At 38.2% G+C, this 18,728-nt stretch overlaps 2 protein-coding genes across 2 annotated transcripts; both read right to left on the reverse strand.

The window, feature by feature from the left end:
* Window positions 1-7,065: 7,065 nt before the first annotated feature.
* LOC109790200 (uncharacterized) lies at window positions 7,066-8,520 on the reverse strand. The gene has a single exon (XM_020349315.1). The coding sequence runs from the start codon at window positions 8,518-8,520 to the stop codon at window positions 7,066-7,068; it is 1,455 nt and encodes a 484-aa protein (XP_020204904.1).
* Window positions 8,521-9,732: 1,212 nt separating this feature from the next.
* On the reverse strand, window positions 9,733-10,740 carry LOC109790199 (uncharacterized). Its single transcript, XM_020349314.1, has one exon. It carries the CDS (start codon window positions 10,738-10,740, stop codon window positions 9,733-9,735), a length of 1,008 nt encoding a protein of 335 aa, XP_020204903.1.
* Window positions 10,741-18,728: the final 7,988 nt, after the last annotated feature.

Raw genomic sequence — 18,728 nt, forward strand, 5'->3', positions numbered from 1 at the left:
TCTGTATGACGCTGTTGATTTTCTGAATCTTTGCATTTTGTTTGCTGCTGTCATACACAAGCAATTTTTCTATTTTTTCTAATTTATGTAGTTGCCTCATGACGAGGTCTTTGAAAATTTCTTTATGGCCAATACGGCCGCATCCATTTCAGTACGCCCGTATTGAGTTGAAATTTTGTTCATAACCCTGATTTTAGTACGGGTGTACTGAACATGGTACGGGCGCATTGTTTTTTCTGAAATTTATATTTTTTATTATTTTTTTTGTTTTTTCAATAAACAGAGAATAAGTGATCTTCCAGTACACCTATCATCTGTATGCATGTATGCAGTATGATGCACCTAATTCTATTTGATTCTTTTTTCAAAAGAATTAACCGATCCGTTTTTGTGTTTGGATTTTGCCATTCCTCCAGACGGACTGTGCTCTGCCGATTTCTGTTACCGAGGAATGATGCATATTTGATTTTGGTGTCATCAACCAAATGATTCTTCCCTTTCTTTAGAAGATGTGTCAACCCTCCTATTGACCACTATATCTCCATGTTTCCACAAGATTATTCAAAAATCGTTTGGGACAAGAGAGAAAAGAAGGAAAGGATATATTTTCAAAGGTTTGTGTTTTAGAGGGGATTATTTTATTTTTGAAAAATGGTTTTTGTAAGAATGGCTGGCCATGGTAGACTTATGTGTTTAGGCTTGTTCGATTAAACACTTATGAGGTTAAGCACATCTTTGTTATTAATGATTGTGTTTTGACAACTTGGATAGCTTTTCTTGAGCCCCTTGTTGAATTCAATTGATGGTACCATCATGGATTTATTTTGTTTTTTCTTTTTTTTGACGGCCCTAACTTTTGCCTAAAACACCCATTTGTGATGTCTTAGCAGGCTTTTGTTTTTGTTCATTATTTTGTAACCCTAATTTTTGCCTAGGTCACCCTTTTGTGGGATTCCTAGCGGGTCTTTTGCTCTTATTTTTGCGCAGTCCCCTTTTTTGGGTTTCCTGCCGAGCTTCTTTTATTTTTAGGATTTTTGTCCTGAATGGATTTCTTTTTATCCATGATGGCACTTATTGAGGCCAAGGAAAGGTGCTCCAAGTTGTCGTGCACACTTCCACACAAAATGATGTGGGTTTATTGATTATTAAGACGATTTTAACCTCACTTATGTTCATTCAAACAGGGTTAAATAATGCGGTCTAGAATTTTATTGCAAGCAAGAAAAGAAGCAATAAGAAATAATAATGAATGATTTTATTATAATCATAATGGAAACATGTGCCCTATCGAGGCTCGGGGGTCGGGCTGTCCCCGAGGAGTGATCTCTAATAGTCATCAGGTTTACACATCCCTATTAGAAGGAAAAGAACACTTGATGACGACAGCTGGCCTTGACGTTTGTGAACCAGCCTTCCTAAAGATCTGGCTTAAAGAACGTCGAGAAGGATCTTGGTTTCTCTTCGTCCTTTGATCTTTATAAGGGTTGTATCCTAACCCTTGTTTCCCCGGATTATCCTTGATGGTAGCTCCGGGATTCCTTGGGAGTCCTTGCCTAATCCTTGTCCTGGCAAGTATTCGTTCTTGGTGAGCATGGAGGCTACCTTCTTCATTTCTCGGGGAAACGTTTCGACATTGGCGATTTCCAATGCTTGGAAGGCGGTTTCTAAAGCTTCCTCCGCTGCATCCACGTAAGGTATGGTGGATGGTTTGCTGATGAGTATGTCATCTTCAGCTTGTACAGTCACCAGTTTGTCACCCACTATGAACTTGACTTTCTGGTGGAGCGTAGAGGGTACAGCTTTCGCATCATGAATCCAAGGTCGGCCGAGGAGACAGCTGTATGCGGGAGTAATGTCCATCACTTGGAATTCGACATTAAAGATAGTGGGTCCGATTTGGATTGGAAGATTGATCTCTCCCACCACTTCTCTTTTAGAACCATCGAAGGCTCGAACGATCATGTTGCTCGGGCGCATTTGGACTCCCTTGATTGCCAATTGCTTGAGCGTTCTTTTTGGCATCACATTCAAGGAAGATCCATTATCTACCAAGACTTTAGCGATGTGATACTCCTTGCACTTTACAGAGATGTGCAAGGGCTTGTTATGATTCGGTCCCCCAGCGGGGATTTCTTCATCGGTGAAGGTGAGGTGATCACTAGCCGTGATGTGACTAACAATCCCCTCAAACTTGTCTTGGGAGATAGTGTGCGACACGTATGCCTCGTTCAAGACTTTCAACAGAGTTTGTCGATGCGGTTCGGAGCTTAGGATCAACGACAACAGCGTAATCTTTGCTGGCGTCCTATGAAGTTGATCCACGATGCTCGCTCTGTCGGATAAACTTTAACAGCTCGTCTGTCTCCGCCTCGGATTCTTTTTCCTCGGTTTTCTTTTCTTCTTTTTCTTTATTCTTGGGGGCTTTATCATGAAGATCTTCGGGAGTGTAGATCCTTCCACTCCTAGTCATGCCCCCAAGTCCAGCGATGTTGGAGATATCGCTGTCGGCAGAAGAATGGACGTCGTATATCCATGGCACAGCCTTATTTGATTCGTAGGGGAAAGGCCTTGGAGCGATGATCCTTAATGGTGTTGGACCTTCCCCTTTGTTTGTCTTGATTACCAACAATGGAGTTGATGTGCGCTCGCTTGACGCGGTTGTTGGCTTGCATTTAATAACGAACGGCGTGCGATCCATCTTTTGAACATACGCATCGCTTAATTCTTTCTTTTTATTAATATTTATTAATGAATTACTAGGAGGGATGTATGAAATGCAAATCTAGATCCCTCCATGATCTTTGATAAGAATGCATGATATGAGATGATGACGTTGAATATGCATGCATTGTGTTTATTCAACTAAGCATTATCATGTTTTTAGGATGTCCCTAAGATGATGCATGATATTGCTTGGTTTGGATAAATAACCCTTTTTCTTTTTTGGGTATTTTTTTTATTTATTTTTTTTATTTATTTTTTTTTTTATTATTTTTTTTATTTATTATTATTATTGTTATTATTTTTTGGGTGAAAAGGGAAACTACCTATATGAATGTGATGAAGGTAGATGTTAACACCATGCAATGGAAGATTCTTATTCCTATTTATTCTTATTTTAAAAAAGGAATGTTGTATGTTTAAAGAATGCAATGTATGCTCAAACAATGTCACATAAACAATGCACAAACAATTCACTCATCCACGAACAGTCACGAGCGAATCACGAGGTAGGGGTATCCTGCAGAAAAGTGCATATTCAAGGTGGATCTAACTGTTCTCACCGGTCTGAGGCCCCCAAGGTGCCCCCATTATAGGGACCCAATTCCTCTCGTCGTAAGTCGATGGAAAGCTCCAACGCACCGTCGGACTCAAGTTCATGGTTATCACCTTGAGTGATGTTTTCCGACAACGGTCTACGGGCACCTATAGACCCATTCGACAACCGGCCGTACTAACATCCACTCCCTATGGTTAATCACTCATGCCCCCGGGTATAGAGGGAACTGTTGTGTGCAAAGGTTTGTGTGCAGTTTTTATTTCAAACAATTGCGAAAATTTAAACATACAACAGTTATTAAAGCCAAATAGATAAACATGTTATCATACAAACAAAGGGGTAATGAAGTAATTTTAACTATTATTTGTTAAAATAACTCTGTCACTAAATGGGACTGACTCTCGAAGCTTCCCCAGTGGAGTCGCCATCTGTCGCCACCGGCCCAAACGGGCTTTCGGCATTCGCGAAGGATGGTTGGACTCTTTTTTATTTTTTTTGAAAATGTATTGGATTATTAGAACGACTTGTTCTCAAACTGAGACCTTGTCGATCTTATCCAATTTATTTATTAAATGTCTCACCAATCCATGTTAATCCCAAGCGGGACCCTCCATGGATTAGTGGTTTTCATAAAAAGGAAGGGTTCGTGGAGTCGCCACCAATGTTTTACTCAAAACATTGGAAAAAGGGATAAGGCAATTGATTTTATAAATCAACTTTGGCCATTACAACCAGAGTTGGGTAAGGGAGTCGGTTACGCGTGGGGAAGGTGTTAGCACCCCACAGCGCCCCTTTCGGGTTCCCTATGACAGATTATTTCTAAAATAACAGTATAAAATTACTAAATTACCCCTATTTATTCTAAGCAATTATAAATTAACTATCTACATGATGACAGTTTAAATATGCACACAGAAAGCAGTAAAAGGAAGGATTTTAAGAAGAAACCTTTGAAGCGTGCTTTTATATATTTCGTAAAACTGGGAAGCTTTTTGGCGTTCCCTCGCTCTACAAGCCCGCTCGCTCCCTCCTATAAAATTTTGACTACGGAAATCCGGAGGATTTCCCTTCGACTAGGTTCGATCCTCAAGCAAAATGGCTCGAGGCTCAAGAACTTCGTCGGATCAACTCTCCGAGTGATTTCTAGGGCAGAACACTGCTCAAAAACCCCAGAATACTCAAGGAGAGGGTTAAAACTATGTTGAAAAGTGTGGAATGACGTCCAATTGACGTCATATTTATAGGGAATAGGCGCAATACGGGCTACAGAATCAATACGGCCGTATTGAAATTTTTGAACTTCAATACGGTCGTATTGAAGTTCAATACGGCCGTATTGAAATTCAGAAATTTCAATGCGCCCGTATTGAGTTCACTGCAGTTGTATTGAAGCTTCAATACGGCCGTATTGATTTCAGTACGGCCGTATTAAAGTTTCAGAAACTTCAATACACCGTATTGAGTTCACTGCGGCCATGTTGAAGCTTCAATACGGCCGTATTAAGTTTAGTACGGCCGTATTGGGCTTCATTCCCTCCACTTCCTTATTTTAAGCTACTCTAAGACCTCTAAATCTACAGATAGCCATCCTATGGTCTTCTAGGAGTCCTTCTGGCTGACTTTCCTTCGATCTTTGAGGGTCTTCGAGTTTTATTTCCGACCCGGACAATTTTAGGGGTCTACAAGCCGGATGAAAGGGCTCTGCCTCGCTCGGCCGCCCCAGAGGATCCCGGAGCAACCATGAATGATGATGAGGAAACCGAGCAAACCACTAATGCCGACTGATGGGCTTCGGCAATTTGTTTTCTTTTTTGGTTATACATCCGTTTTGATGAAGATGTATAGATATAGGGTGCCTTTTGTTTTATTTTGATTTTGTTTTGGTCATTCGAGTTATGTTGGTGTACCCTTTGGCCGATAGAGCCGCTTTGGCCATAGAGCCTTTCAATGAATTTGTTCTTTTTCCATGTTCGGACTTTACTTTGCTGTTGTGTTTTCATAAATTCTATGACCAATAAATGAACTGGCTGTAATTTATATTGTAGGTTTGGATATCTCACAAGTATTTTGTTGGCCGAAAAGGGGCCAGAATCCATTTGTTGGTGGGCGGTAGAATGTAGTTCCTTTCGGCTAAGTAATACCAATTGATGTAAATTGTAAACTCTTGAACGAGCGAAATAAATAAGAGGGGCTAAGTATTCGACTTTGGCCGAGTAGGTTACTCTGGAGGGAGAATTTTTCAACCTTGGCCGAGTGGTAGGTACTCGGGAGGGATAATTGTTCACCTTGGCCGAATGGTAGGTACTCGGGAGGGATAAGTGTTCAACCTTGGCCGAGTAGTAGGTACTCGGGAGGGATAAGTGTTTAACCTTGGCCGAGTGGTAGGTACTCGGGAGGGATAATTGTTCACCTTGGCCGAGTAGTAGGTACTCGGGAGGGATAAGTTTTCAACCTTGGCCGAGTGGTAGGAACTCGAGAGGGATAAGTGTTCAACCTTGGCCGAGTGGTAGGTACTCGGGAGGGATAATTGTTCAACCTTGGCCAAGTGGTAAGTACTCGGGAGGGATAATTGTTCAACCTTGGCCGAGTGGTAGGTACTCGGGAGGGATTTATAAACCTTTAGCCGAGTTGGAGAACTCAGGAGGAATTTAAACAACTCAACCTTGGCCGAGTTAGAGTACTCGGGAGGGATATGGAGCCTCGTTAAAAACTTTTCCTCAGTAAAACCTCTTCCACATTTTATAAGAGGGAAAAACCTGGGAAATGAAAAGAGTGCTCCGAAACAAATACATTGTGTTTGCTAACTAAAATAGTGCTTGAGGTGCGTGACATTCCACGTTTGAGGAATGGTCTTTCAATTGAGTTCTTCGAGCTTGTAGGCTCCATTATTGAGACTGTGCCTCACCCGGAAAGGGCCGTCCCAATTGGGGGTTAGTTTCCCTTGAGCTCTGTCTCTTCTGGCATCTCCCACTACTCTCCACACAAGGTCACCGGGATGGAATTCTCTTGGCTTGACTTTGGATCTGTGTTTTTGGGAAACGCGTGCTCTACAGGCTTCCATGTTGATGAATGCCCGGTCACGTGCCTCCTCGATCAAGTCAAGCTCCACATTTAGTGCTTCCTCGTTGGTTTCTTCAGTGAATTGTTGTCGTCAGGGTGGGTTCCCCTATCTCCACCGGAATCATGGCGTCGGTTCCATATGCTAGTCGAAAAGGTGTTTCTTTGGTTGAGCTTTGTGGAGTGCATCTATAGGCCCACAAAATTTCGTGTAGGTGATCAGGCCATTGCCCCTTAGCATGTCCGAGGCATCTTTTTAATTCTCTCAAAATGACTTTGTTGGCCGTTTCTGCCTGGCCGTTGGATTGGGGGTGCTCTACAGATGTCACTTGGTGTTTAATCTGAAGTCCTTCGAGGAATTCATTGAAGCGGCGATCTATGAACTGTAAGCCGTTGTCCGTGATGAGGGCAAAAGGTACACCAAACCGAGTAATGACGTTCTTCCAAAAGAACTTTTGGACATTGTTGGCTGAAATAGTGGCAACTGCTTCCGCCTCGATCCACTTGGTAAAATGGTCGACTACCACTATGAGGAACTTGACTTGTCCCTTTGCTGGTGGGAATGGTCCCCGGATATCCATGCCCCATACCGAGAAGGGCCAGGCGGTCGTGATGAAGTGTAAGTCTTCAGCTGGTAAGTTTTTTAACGGGCCGTGTTGCTGACACGGCTTGCATTATTGGGTGAATTTTATGCAATCACTTGTGATGGTAGGCCAGTAGTAGCCGGCTCAGATGACCTTAACAGCTAAGGTTCGTCCTCTCGAGTGTGTTCTGCATATACCTTCGTGGATTTCCCGGAGGACATAGTGTGCTTGTTCAGGTGTGAGGCATTTCAATAAGGGCGACGACATGCCTCGCTTATACAATTCTCCTGCAACCAACGTGTACTGGGCGACGACGACCCTTAGTTTCTTTGCTTCGAGAGAATTACTGGGTAATTCTCTGGTTGATAGATAACGTGTTATGCCGGTCATCCAATTGTCTTCTTCTTGCTGAACGTGCAAGCATTCGGTTTCCCTAACACTTGGCGCTTGCAATTCTTGTTGCATGATGCTTCGTAAGTGGCTTCTCTTCTTACTGCTTGCCAACTTAGCCAATTGGTCAGCCCTCATATTGAGTTCCCGGGGGGTGTACTCGACATGGATCTCTTGGAAGTTGTTTTTCAGCTTCTGGAAAGCGTGGAAGTACAAAAATAGCGTTGGCTCTTTGATTTGGAAAGTGTCGTTGACCTGGCCTGTTACCACTTGTGAGTCGCTCCAACATTTGATTCTGGTGACACTTAAGTCCTTTGCTAACCTTAAGCTTGCGAGAAGGGCCTCGTATTCGGCTTGGTTATTGGAGGCTTTGAAGCCGAACCATAGTGACAGTTCCACTAACACTTTGCCAGGACCTTCAAGTATGATGCCGACACCACTACCTTGTTGATTTGATGACCCGTCCATGTGAAGAGTCCAGACGTGTGGTTCGGAGAGTGCTTCCAGGGTGAATTCATTAATGAAGTCGGCCATGCTCTGTGCCTTGATGGGCCCTCTTGGTTCAAAACGAATGCCAAATTGTGACAGTTCTATAGACAAAGCGACCATCCGTCTGGCTAGTTCGGGCTTTCGCAACACCTTGACAATCGGGCTGTCCGTCCTGATAATGATTCGATGGCTTTGAAAGTAGTGACGAAGACGCTTGGCTGTGTGTACGAGGGCTAGGACTGTCTTCTCAAGATGTTGGTACCGAGTCTCGGCATCTTGCAGGACTCGGCTGATAAAGTAAACCGACATTTGTTTCGTTTGTTCCTGCACTAGAGTCGTGCTAATAGCTTTGTCTGATACAAAAATGTATATGATCATCTCTAAGTGAGGATTCAGTTTTGCAAGCAACGGCAGGGCTGTGAGCATTATTTTGAAGTTTTGAAATGAGGACTCGCATTCTTCAGTCCATTGGAACTTTCTGGCCTTTTTCAACAAGGACATTATGGGTCTCGACTTCTCGGCCATGCAAGGCAGAAAACGAGCCAATGAAGCTATGCGCCCGGCTAATCGTTGTACTTCCTTTACATTGCGTGGGCTTCTCATGTTGACGATGGCTTGGCACTTGTCGTGGTTAGCTTCTATGCCTCTTTGTGATAACATGAAGCCTAGGAACTTTCCGCCAGTGACTCCGAAGGTGCACTTTGCCGAATTTAGTCGCATGTGATGCCGCCTCACTTCATCAAATATTATTGCGAGATCCCTTCAGTGATCATCGGGGGATGCGGACTTGATCACCATATCGTCTATGTATACTTCCATGCAGGTCCCTATCTGCCGCCAAAAGATCTTGTCCATGAGTCGGTGGTAAGTTTCCCCCGCGTTTCTCAAGCCGAACGACATTACCTTGTAGCAAAAGTTGGCTGAATCCATGATGAATGCAGATTTCCCTTCGTCCAGGGGCTACATGGGTATTTGATTATACCCTGAGTAGGCATCTAGAAAGCTTAGCCTCGGATGGCCTGCGGCTCCATCAACCAATGTGTCAATGTGTGGAAGGGGATAGGCATCCTTCGGGCATGCCTTGTTGAGATCTGTGTAGTCAGTACACATCCGCCACTTGCCATTTGCCTTTTTGACCATCACTACATTGGCCAACCAGGTGGAGTACTTAACTTCTCTGATGAACCCTGCTTGTAGTAACTTGGTTGTTTCTTCTCTCACTGCTTGGGCCCTTTCTCCCCCCATTTTTCTCTTCTTCTGCGCGATGGGCTTGGCATCTCGGCAGACTGAGAGCCGGTGGCAGTGGAAGTTTGGGTCAATGCCCGACATGTCGGCTGCTGTCCAGGCGAACAGGTCTGAGTACTTCAGTAGGACTTGTTTAATGTCTTTTGCTTCGGTTTCTGTCAATTGGGAACTCAAATAAGTAACTTGTTCCTCCATTCTTCTGAGTTGGAACGGGATCGTTGTTTCTGTTGGTTCGACCCTATGTTCATCTTCCATCCTGGGGTCAAGTTTAAGGTCTTCAATCGACTTATGTTGGCCGACATCACCGATGACATTGACGTCTCGGCTTGGCTTCGGAGTTGGTTGTACCTTTAGGCTGGCGAGGTAACATTCGCGGGCCGTCTTTTGATCCGCATGCAGAGTAATGATCGTTCCTTCCTCCGAGGGGAACTTCATAGCCAAGTGGGGAGTGGAAACAATGGCGCGAAGCTTGTTCAGGGATGGTCGGCCCAACATGATGTTCTATGAGGTGTTAGCATGCACCACAACGTACCGTACCTTAATCCTTCGTCTATGCTGGTCTTCGCCGAAGTAAGTGTATAGGTTGATCGTCCCCCGAGTGTCCACTCGTTCCTCGGAGAACCTGACCAAAGGCTCATCATAAGGTATCAACTCTTGTTCAGGGATGCCGAGCTGCTCGAATGTCTTCTAGTACAAGATATCCGCCGAGCTTCCTTGATCGACAAGTGTCTTCTTCACGACACAGTTGTTGATCTCCACACTGATGACCATAGGATCATCTTGCATCGGGTCTACTCTTTTAAAGTCTCGATCGGTAAATGTGACAGGGGGCATATGGATCGAAGCTTCCCGGCCTACGACGTTTACCGACTTGATTGCCCTCAAGTGTCTCTTTCGGGCCGAGGACGTGCTTCCTCCTCCTGCAAATCCTCCCGCAATCGTGTTTATTACCCTCCTGGTTTGATTTCGATCCCGCTGCTGATCGTTTCTTTCCGGGGTCTTGCTTCGTTCTCGGGACCTACGCCTTGGGGGTACCCTTTCACGGTTCCCTCTTCCGGACTCTCTCCTATCTTGGTAGTTATCATACCTCTTCCTGCTCGAGGGTTGGGTGAAGTTTTGAAGATGTCCGGACTTAACGAGGTCCTCAATGCGATCTCGGAGGGCGGTGCATTCCTCCGTGGTGTGTCCCCGGTTTCTGTGAAACTGGCACGTCTTGGTCTTATCCGCATGGGGCAGAGTCATGGCGCGGCGGGGTACGGTGAGAACTTCAGTGGCCAAAGCCTGCTCCAACACCTTGGTCCTGCTGGTGTTGAGTGGCGTATACTGTGCATATTTGGGTCCCCTATTGTTCCTCTCTCGATCGGATGTATCTCGAGGGCGAGGCCTTGGAGGGTGCTCTTTTTCAGCTTCTTTCTTTCCAAGGAAGAGGTCGGATCGGTTCTGATTTCTGAACTCGGCCAATTCTTCCATCTGCATGTACTTTGTGGCTCTTTGCCTTAGATCGTCCAAGTCTCGGGGTGGCTTCTTACATAGGCTGTTTACAAAAGGACCTAGCCTCAATGTCGTGGTGAGGTGGTGCATTGCCACCGCAGGATCTAGATCTCGGATGGACAAGGTCATTTTCCCGAATCGCTCCATGAAGGTTCTCAGAGGTTCTTTCTTTTCTTGGCGAATGTTAACCAGAGCTATAGACATGAGCTATGGGGTTGGCTCGTAGCGAATTGTATTACGAAACGAGAAAATAAGTTTGTGAAGGAATCTACCGATCCCGAGGGAAGTCTTATGAACCAGTTTAGCGCCGGTCCCTTTAGTGATGTAGGGAATACCTTACACATGACGGCATCCTCCTCGGTGTATAGACTGACTTGCGTGACGAAAGCATCGAGGTGTTCTTCCGGATCGGCAGTTCCATCATATCTCTCCCAGGCCAGGTTCTTCCAGCTGTCCGGTAGACGAGCTCCGGCGATGACCGGGGTAAATGGTGTTCTCCCCTGTCATCGTTGCTGATCGAGAGTTGCGGTCATCGCTCCTCCCAGTGGCTTAGGAGCTCTCATTTCTTTGTACCATCCCGACAATTCCCCATGATCTCGGGTCGATTGGGTGTTGGGGGTATCATGAGACGGATGCCAAGACCGGTTGTCGCTTCTAAGCTCCGTGTTTTCTTTTCTTAGGACCGACAGCTCATGGGCGTCCTTTTCTCTAAGCTTCTTCAGTTCCATCATTTCGGCCTTCAATTGCTCGATGGCCGATGATGGGTCAGGGGGTTGCTATCGGGCTATGTAAGACTCTTCCATTCCTTCCTCGTTCTGATTCGTTTACTGTGGTGGTTCCCGGGGCATCCCAAGATGTACTGTTACGTTTTCTTGCTGTCTCCTAGTTGCTACCATCCTGCTTCAGGGTCGAGAACCGCTTTCGGTTTCGGCCCCACGATGGGCGCCAAAATGTTCCTGTATAGAAACACTCCTCCTGATGCTGCTCCTTAGTGATCTTCTGAGTCTTTCGTGCTGACCGAATACTGTCTCCAAAGGGGGTGTGGAGGGTACCTGCAAAGGCACTCCAACGATCAAGTAAGTGTTCGGTACAGAGCAATAATTCTTTTATATGGAATAATACGTACCTCTTTATGTCCCATCACCTGTATATTTATAGTGACGTATTTGGGCCTGGTGGGCCTTCTGTATGGGGAAATGGGTAATACCTTGGTTAACCTTAATCTCTCTTAATTAGATGGGATAATTCATGCGTAATGGATGTCTTAACCTGCCATGCATTCCCTGGCTTGTCCTTCTTTTAGGTACTCGGCCAAGCTTGAGGCCGAAAGGGGTATTCGGCCAAGCCTGGGGCCGAAAAGGTATTCGGCCAAGCTTGAGGCCGAAAGGGGTATTCGACCAAGCTTAAAGTGGGGGCCTTGAATGTCTTCGACCAAGCTTGAGGCCAGAAAGGTACTCGTCCAGGCTTGGGGCCGGAGGGGTATTCAGCCTAGCTTGTGGCCGAAGGGGTATTCGGCCTATCTCGGGGCCGAAGAGGTATTCGGCCTATCTCGGGGCCGAAGAGGTACTCGGCCAAGCTCTATGCTGATGGGTATCCTGAGTGTTCCCCCTAGATGCTTCTTTTGTCCTGTTGAGGTTTTTCCTCCTTCGTAGAAGGAGTATTCGGTTATTCCTAAGGTCGAGAATGTCTTCGGCCAAGTTCAAGGCCGAAGGGGTATCGTGTGGAAACTGTCATCCGTTTCGGTGCCTCTCTCGGCCTAATTTCTGACCGAGGGGGTGTTCACTGGTACAATAATAATTTTAGCGACCAAATTAAAATTGGTTGCTAAATATAAATTTTTAAAAAAATTAGAAATATATTTCTTTTAAATGAAAGCAAATATAAAAATATATAATATTATTTTTATAATGATAAAAATATTAATGATAAGAAATAAAAATTAGTACCCTCCCAATAAAATTAATTTGTTTTTTAAATTAATACAAATTATATAATTTAAAATAGATAATTAATATATCATGATGTATTAAAAAATGAGAAACATAATGCTATAAAAGAAAGTTAAATAATAATCTTTTTAATTAAATTTTTTTTTTAAATTAGACTAATTTTAATAATAATTTATCTAGAAAATATGAAAATACATAATTTATTGTGCTTTCCAATTTTGTTAAGATAAATAAACTTCTTTTCATAAATCTTATTTTATTTTCATTATTATTTTCAAAATTGACTTAAACATCTAGTTCAACTGATATAAACATGTTAATTCCATTAAATTAAAAATAATTGGCTTATATAAGGATTAATAAAAATTTATCAAACAAATCTAAAATTGATAAAATATAATTAATGTTCCATTAGTTTAATAAATAAAAATTATAAAATAAATTATATATATAAATATATACACCAATAACACATGAGATCAATTACTTAAAATACGTTATATCATCTATCTTCGATTATGCTCGTACGACTTTGAGGTAGATATCGCTTCTTTGAGGAGACATGATTCTATTATTATATATGAATATGATCCCACCATGGGAAACTGATTCAACAACGACCATATTTTGAAATATTTTTATTTTGTTTAATGATAAATTAATTATTAATATAAAAATATTTATTTAAAATATATCTAATTATACATATATATTTTTAAATTATATTAATTAAATATGTATATAATAGTTTATCTTAAAAATCAATTCATTTAGATATTATAAAATATTTTATTTTAAATATCAATTAAATAATATCTTGCTACTTATAATTTATTTAAATATTTATAAATGAATATTACATTAACTCCATTGATTATTTTAATCCTTGTCTTTAATTTTATTATATATAAAAATTATTTACCTAATATATTTTGAAATTATTTTCATGAATCTTATTTTATTTCAATTGTTATTTTTAAAGTTAGGCTTAATCATTCAATTCAATTGATATAATTGTGCCAGTTTCATTGTTTAAAAGCAATTGATTTATATAAAAAATTAGTAAGAATTTGTGAAACAATTATAAAATGAAATATTTTTTAGTAATTTAAAAAAATTATTATCCTTTGATTTTAATTTACTCATAGATGTTCATATATATACACCTCCTTTTTATTACAATTACACCTCCTTTGTTTAAAAAGGCTAAAATTGCTGATAGTAGAGCTCGAATCCACACACATACTTACGTGGAGAAAATCTTAAGTCTTCCCCCTTAACTAATTGGGCAAACCACCCGCTGGTTCTTTTTGATCAATTTTTAATACATCACAATGCGTTTCCTTGTTTTTTTCTCTATCAAATAGAATACGTGACTGTTTTAACAGAGTTTTTTTTATTCACACATTTATTTTAAAGTTTCATGTTGAAATAAAATTCCAACACAAATTAACATATTTTATAACTGATATCTGGTTTTAAACTTGATATAAAAATATTATGATATAACTTGATAAGATTTTAAATTAGTATTTTATTAATGGTTGATAATTAGAAAATAAAACAAGGATAAATATATTTTTTGAATTTTATATCTTAGATTTAAGATGAATAAATATATTAAGTTAATTAATAATTTATTTAAATTGTTAAAGTTTAATTTATAAAAATAATATTTTAAAAGAGAAGTGTTATAATAACACAGGTGTAACTTTTACTAAGAATTACATCGCTCAATAACTTTATATTAAATGTGAATTTTATAAACTCAACCGTTAGATTGAAAGTTTTTTACTCTTAGATCATATATACAAAATTTTATATGAATTCAAGATGATTTGATACTTCATTCTTGTAAAATAAAATTGACGTAACATATACATTTCAAAATATATTAAAATATGAATACTTTGATTACCTTCAAGTTGTTGTTCAATTTTAACAAAACTTGATATAAACATATAAAGTAATATGAACTTTCAATTTAACGGTTGAATTTACAAAATTCACATTTAATATAAAGTTATTGAACAATGTAATACTTAGTAAAAGTTATATTAGTGTTATTATAACCCTTCTCATTTTAAAATATAAAAATTATTATTTAAACTTTTAAATTTATAATAGATAATTTAAATTGTATCATAATATTAATTTTAAATAGAAATAAGTAGATTGTTAATTATAAAAGTAAGTATATATAAATAAAGATTAATTAAATATAATATAATTATTATTATTGGTAATATAATTATTAAACATATTATTATATTTTTATAACAGTTCAAATATACCGAAATGAGAGGGATCCAAAAATAGTATAAGTATGAGATTGTATATTTGAGGATGACTTAAATGAATTAATTTGTACTACCTATACTGACAATATGCATATGTCTTTCTGTAGCTTATCTCATCAGAACTCCACAGTTAAGTGTGTTTGACTTGGAGTAATATAGGGATGGGTGACCTTTTGGAAAGTTTCCCAAAAATTGTGTAATTAAGGACTAAACATGCTAAAAAGTGAAGTATTGTGAAATAGAATCTTCGAGAGGCTAAATATGAGTATTTCGTAGCGACCGAATTTGCAACGTTTATAAAATTAATAAAATAAAAATAAATCTTTAGCGACCGATTTATTCGGTCACTAATTTGGTCCCCATACATATCAACAACCAAAATCATTGCAATCATTTTGCGACAGAAAATTTTTTGGTCGCTATATAACTTTGCGACTAGGGTTTTTGCAACTACTTAAATTCGGTCGCTAAGGCAAATAGCGACTGATTTTAGTAATTTAGCGACCGATTTTGGTGGTCGCTAAATGCAATTTTTTTGTAGTATAAGATCGGTTATAAATCAACCGATCTTAAAAGTTAACTTTTAAAATCAATTGTTTAACCGATTTTAAAAGTTTAACTTTCAAAATCGACTCTTTTAAAATCAGTTACGAAACCGATTTTAAAAGTTAAAAATAACCGATTTTAAAAGCCTTTTTTCCACTAGTAAATATCACTAATTGAGGAAAAGTTCTCACCAATGACAACGTAAGTGTCAAATTCAACATATGTTGGGGTTAAATTCATTAATATATGTCACTTATTATGATGTGTATTACTAATTTCTTCACCAAACTTAGGATAAAAGTACCAACAAACATGGTAATTTATATGAAGTGTGTTTAAAAAGTCAAATTTGTTTATACAAAAAATAATCGGTTAAAGATGTAACTATAATTTGATTCAAAAAGTGCTTTCTCTCTCCTTTTTTTTTGTTATATATATATCACTAATCACAATTGTTTGTAAGAAGATATTGAAATATAATTCAAGCGAGGAGAATACACTTTAAAAAGTTAAAGTATATTCAAAATTCTTTATTTGAAAATTTATAATTAGAAATTTAGTCTTATAATTTATTATATATGTACACATATTTTCATTACTAGAATTTTTTTTATTACATGCGACTTTTCAAAATTTGCAAGAAACCACGTTTCCTGCAAATTTTTCTGCGAAATTTTATCTACATGTAATACCTTCGTGGATAATATATTTTTGCAAATTTTAAAATTCGCAGGAAATTTTCCTGCGGAATTTCTTGCGAAAAAAATTTGCAGGAAAGTTTCCTGCAAAAGAAATTTCGCAGGAAAATTCGCAAGAAAGTTTCCTGCGAATTTTTTTGCAAGAAACTTTGCAGGAATATTTTTACGAAAAAAAATTAAAGAAATTACTATAAATTCTATCAATAATTTTTTAACTTTCAAATGCTCACAATGAATTCATCCGAAACATTTGTTTCCATGTCTCCAACATGTGATACATAATCTTTTAAATTCTAAGATTGTAGATTATAAGCTTAATACTCAACCATACAAATCAACTTGTAAGGTAAATGTTGCCCCAACTTATATACTCTTTAATTGTTTTATTTTCGATCGATGTGGGACTTGAAGTTTTTTTAAAATATTAAACTTATAAATTTAAATAAATTTTTTTTATTTTTCCTGTGTATTAAAATTTGTAGGAAAATCTCCGGGAAAAGTTACCTGCAAATTTTTTTTACCAATTTAGTAAACATTACTTGCGAATTTATTTTTGCAAGAAAATCTACAAGAAATAAAATAAAATTCTTACAATATTTTCTGCAAAATTTTACCATGGAAAAAAAATTCTATGATTATTAAAATTGTAGCAAAATTTGTAAGAAATATCTGTAAATTATTTTTCGCAAATAAATTCGCAAAAAATTTCTACGAATATTTTTTTGCAGGAAAATTCGTAAAACATTTCTGCGAATATTTTTTTGCAGGAAAATTTGCAAGAAAATGACACTTTTCTAGTAGTGTTTATTACAATCTTAACTATTATTTTTAACCAAAAATTTATTATACATAGAATATTGATTATATATGAACAATTATTATAAGTAAAAAGATCAAATATTTAAATTATATTGTAATAAATATTCATACTAAATATATATTTTTGAACAAATATCTTATACTTTAAGTTTGTGAAAAATAATTTATGTTGTGATATAAAGTCATTTTTAATTATTGATCATTTATATATATATATATATATAAATATATAATTTAAAAATAAAAATAATAGATTAAAAAAGACGAGATTAAAAAAGTGATAAAAAATACTTTCGATCACTAATTTCTATCGAAGAATTTAACTAAAATTTTACTTAAACTGCATTTTTTTTATTTACAAGATTTAAACTCAAGATCTTGTTTAAGTGAATCAAATTCAATTTCACCATAACCAAAGAATAGTTGATATTCAATAATAGTCTATATAAAATACTTTTATTCCATTATTTTAATTTATATACATAGAGGAGAATATATTTTTTATTTTATTTTTTTGTGCAACAAATGAGAAGGAAAACAAAATTGATGAAAAATTGCACCCTTGGTATTTTTGCTTCATAGCATGAGCCAGCAGCAATCCGTGAACATCTATTGAATGTGGCTTGGGCTTTATTTTTTAAGTCCAAGTTGCCAATCCAATTCTAGGGGGAGTGTGTTTCCATTGTTGCCTTTCTAATCAACAAGATTCCCTCTCCTATACTACAAAAGAAATCACCTTACCAAATTCATTGTGGATCCAAACCAAAATCTCAGTCATTAAAGGCTTTTGGATGTTTGGCATATGCAGCAACATTGTCCTCAAGAAACAAATTCACTTCTCAAGCCATTACATCCATTTTTGTTGGTCATCCTAGAGGTTACAATGGGTACAAATTGTACAATCTAAAGACTAAGCAATTTTTTATTTCAAGGGATGGGCTCTTCCATGAAACAATTTTTCCTTTCAAGGTAGTGACCTCTTATAGATATTTTTCACCTCTTCTTGATGATATGATACTCCTTTGACCATTATTGATAATTTTCCCTTAGATACTTTTGTTGTCATCAATCAAATGAGCCCCAAGGTGAATCTTTACCATCAATGCCTATTATTGATGATCTTGAAGTCCTTGTTTAGAGATCAGCTAGAGTTTCTAAAAAAACCCTCTTATTTGTCTGATTATGTGTACTCCAATACCTCACACCATTATCCCATTCAGAAATTTTACTCTTTAGACAAACTCAATCCAGATTACAAAACTTTTATCAATCAAGATTTCACTACTTATGAGCCTCAGTTCTATCATCAGGTAATTCCTACCCTAAATGGAGAGATGTTATGGCTCAAGAGATTAAGGCTTTGGAAGACAATGACACTTGGTCTATAGTACTTTTACTTGAAGACAAACATTGCATAGGGTACAGATGAGTTTTCAAGTTGAAACTCAATGCTGATGGTTCAATAGACAAATACAAAGCTTAGTTGGTAGCCAAAGGCTACACTTAGTAGGTTGGAATTGATTTCTTGGACACTTTCTAACTAGTGGGCAATTTTACTTTTCTAAGGGTCTTATTGGTCATTGTTGCTGCAAATAATTGGTGCCTATAGCAACTAGACATCAATTATACATTCTTAAATGGAGAGTTATTTGAGGAAGTATACAGGGGATCTTCCCCAAGGTTACAAAACAAACACAAAAAGGTTAGTTTGTAAGTCTATATGTGGAGTTAGGTAAGCCTCTAGACAACGATTCTGCAAGTTCTCATCAACATTACTGCAACATGGTTTTGAATAGTCTAAAAATGACTACTCCCTGTTCAGTTATGGTTTTGGTTCTTCATTGGTCATTTTGTTGGTTTATATAGATGAAATCATCCTA

This window comes from Cajanus cajan, chromosome 3, assembly GCF_000230855.2.
Source record: "Cajanus cajan strain Asha chromosome 3, NIPB_CcT2T_4, whole genome shotgun sequence".
Lineage (NCBI taxonomy): Eukaryota > Viridiplantae > Streptophyta > Magnoliopsida > Fabales > Fabaceae > Cajanus > Cajanus cajan.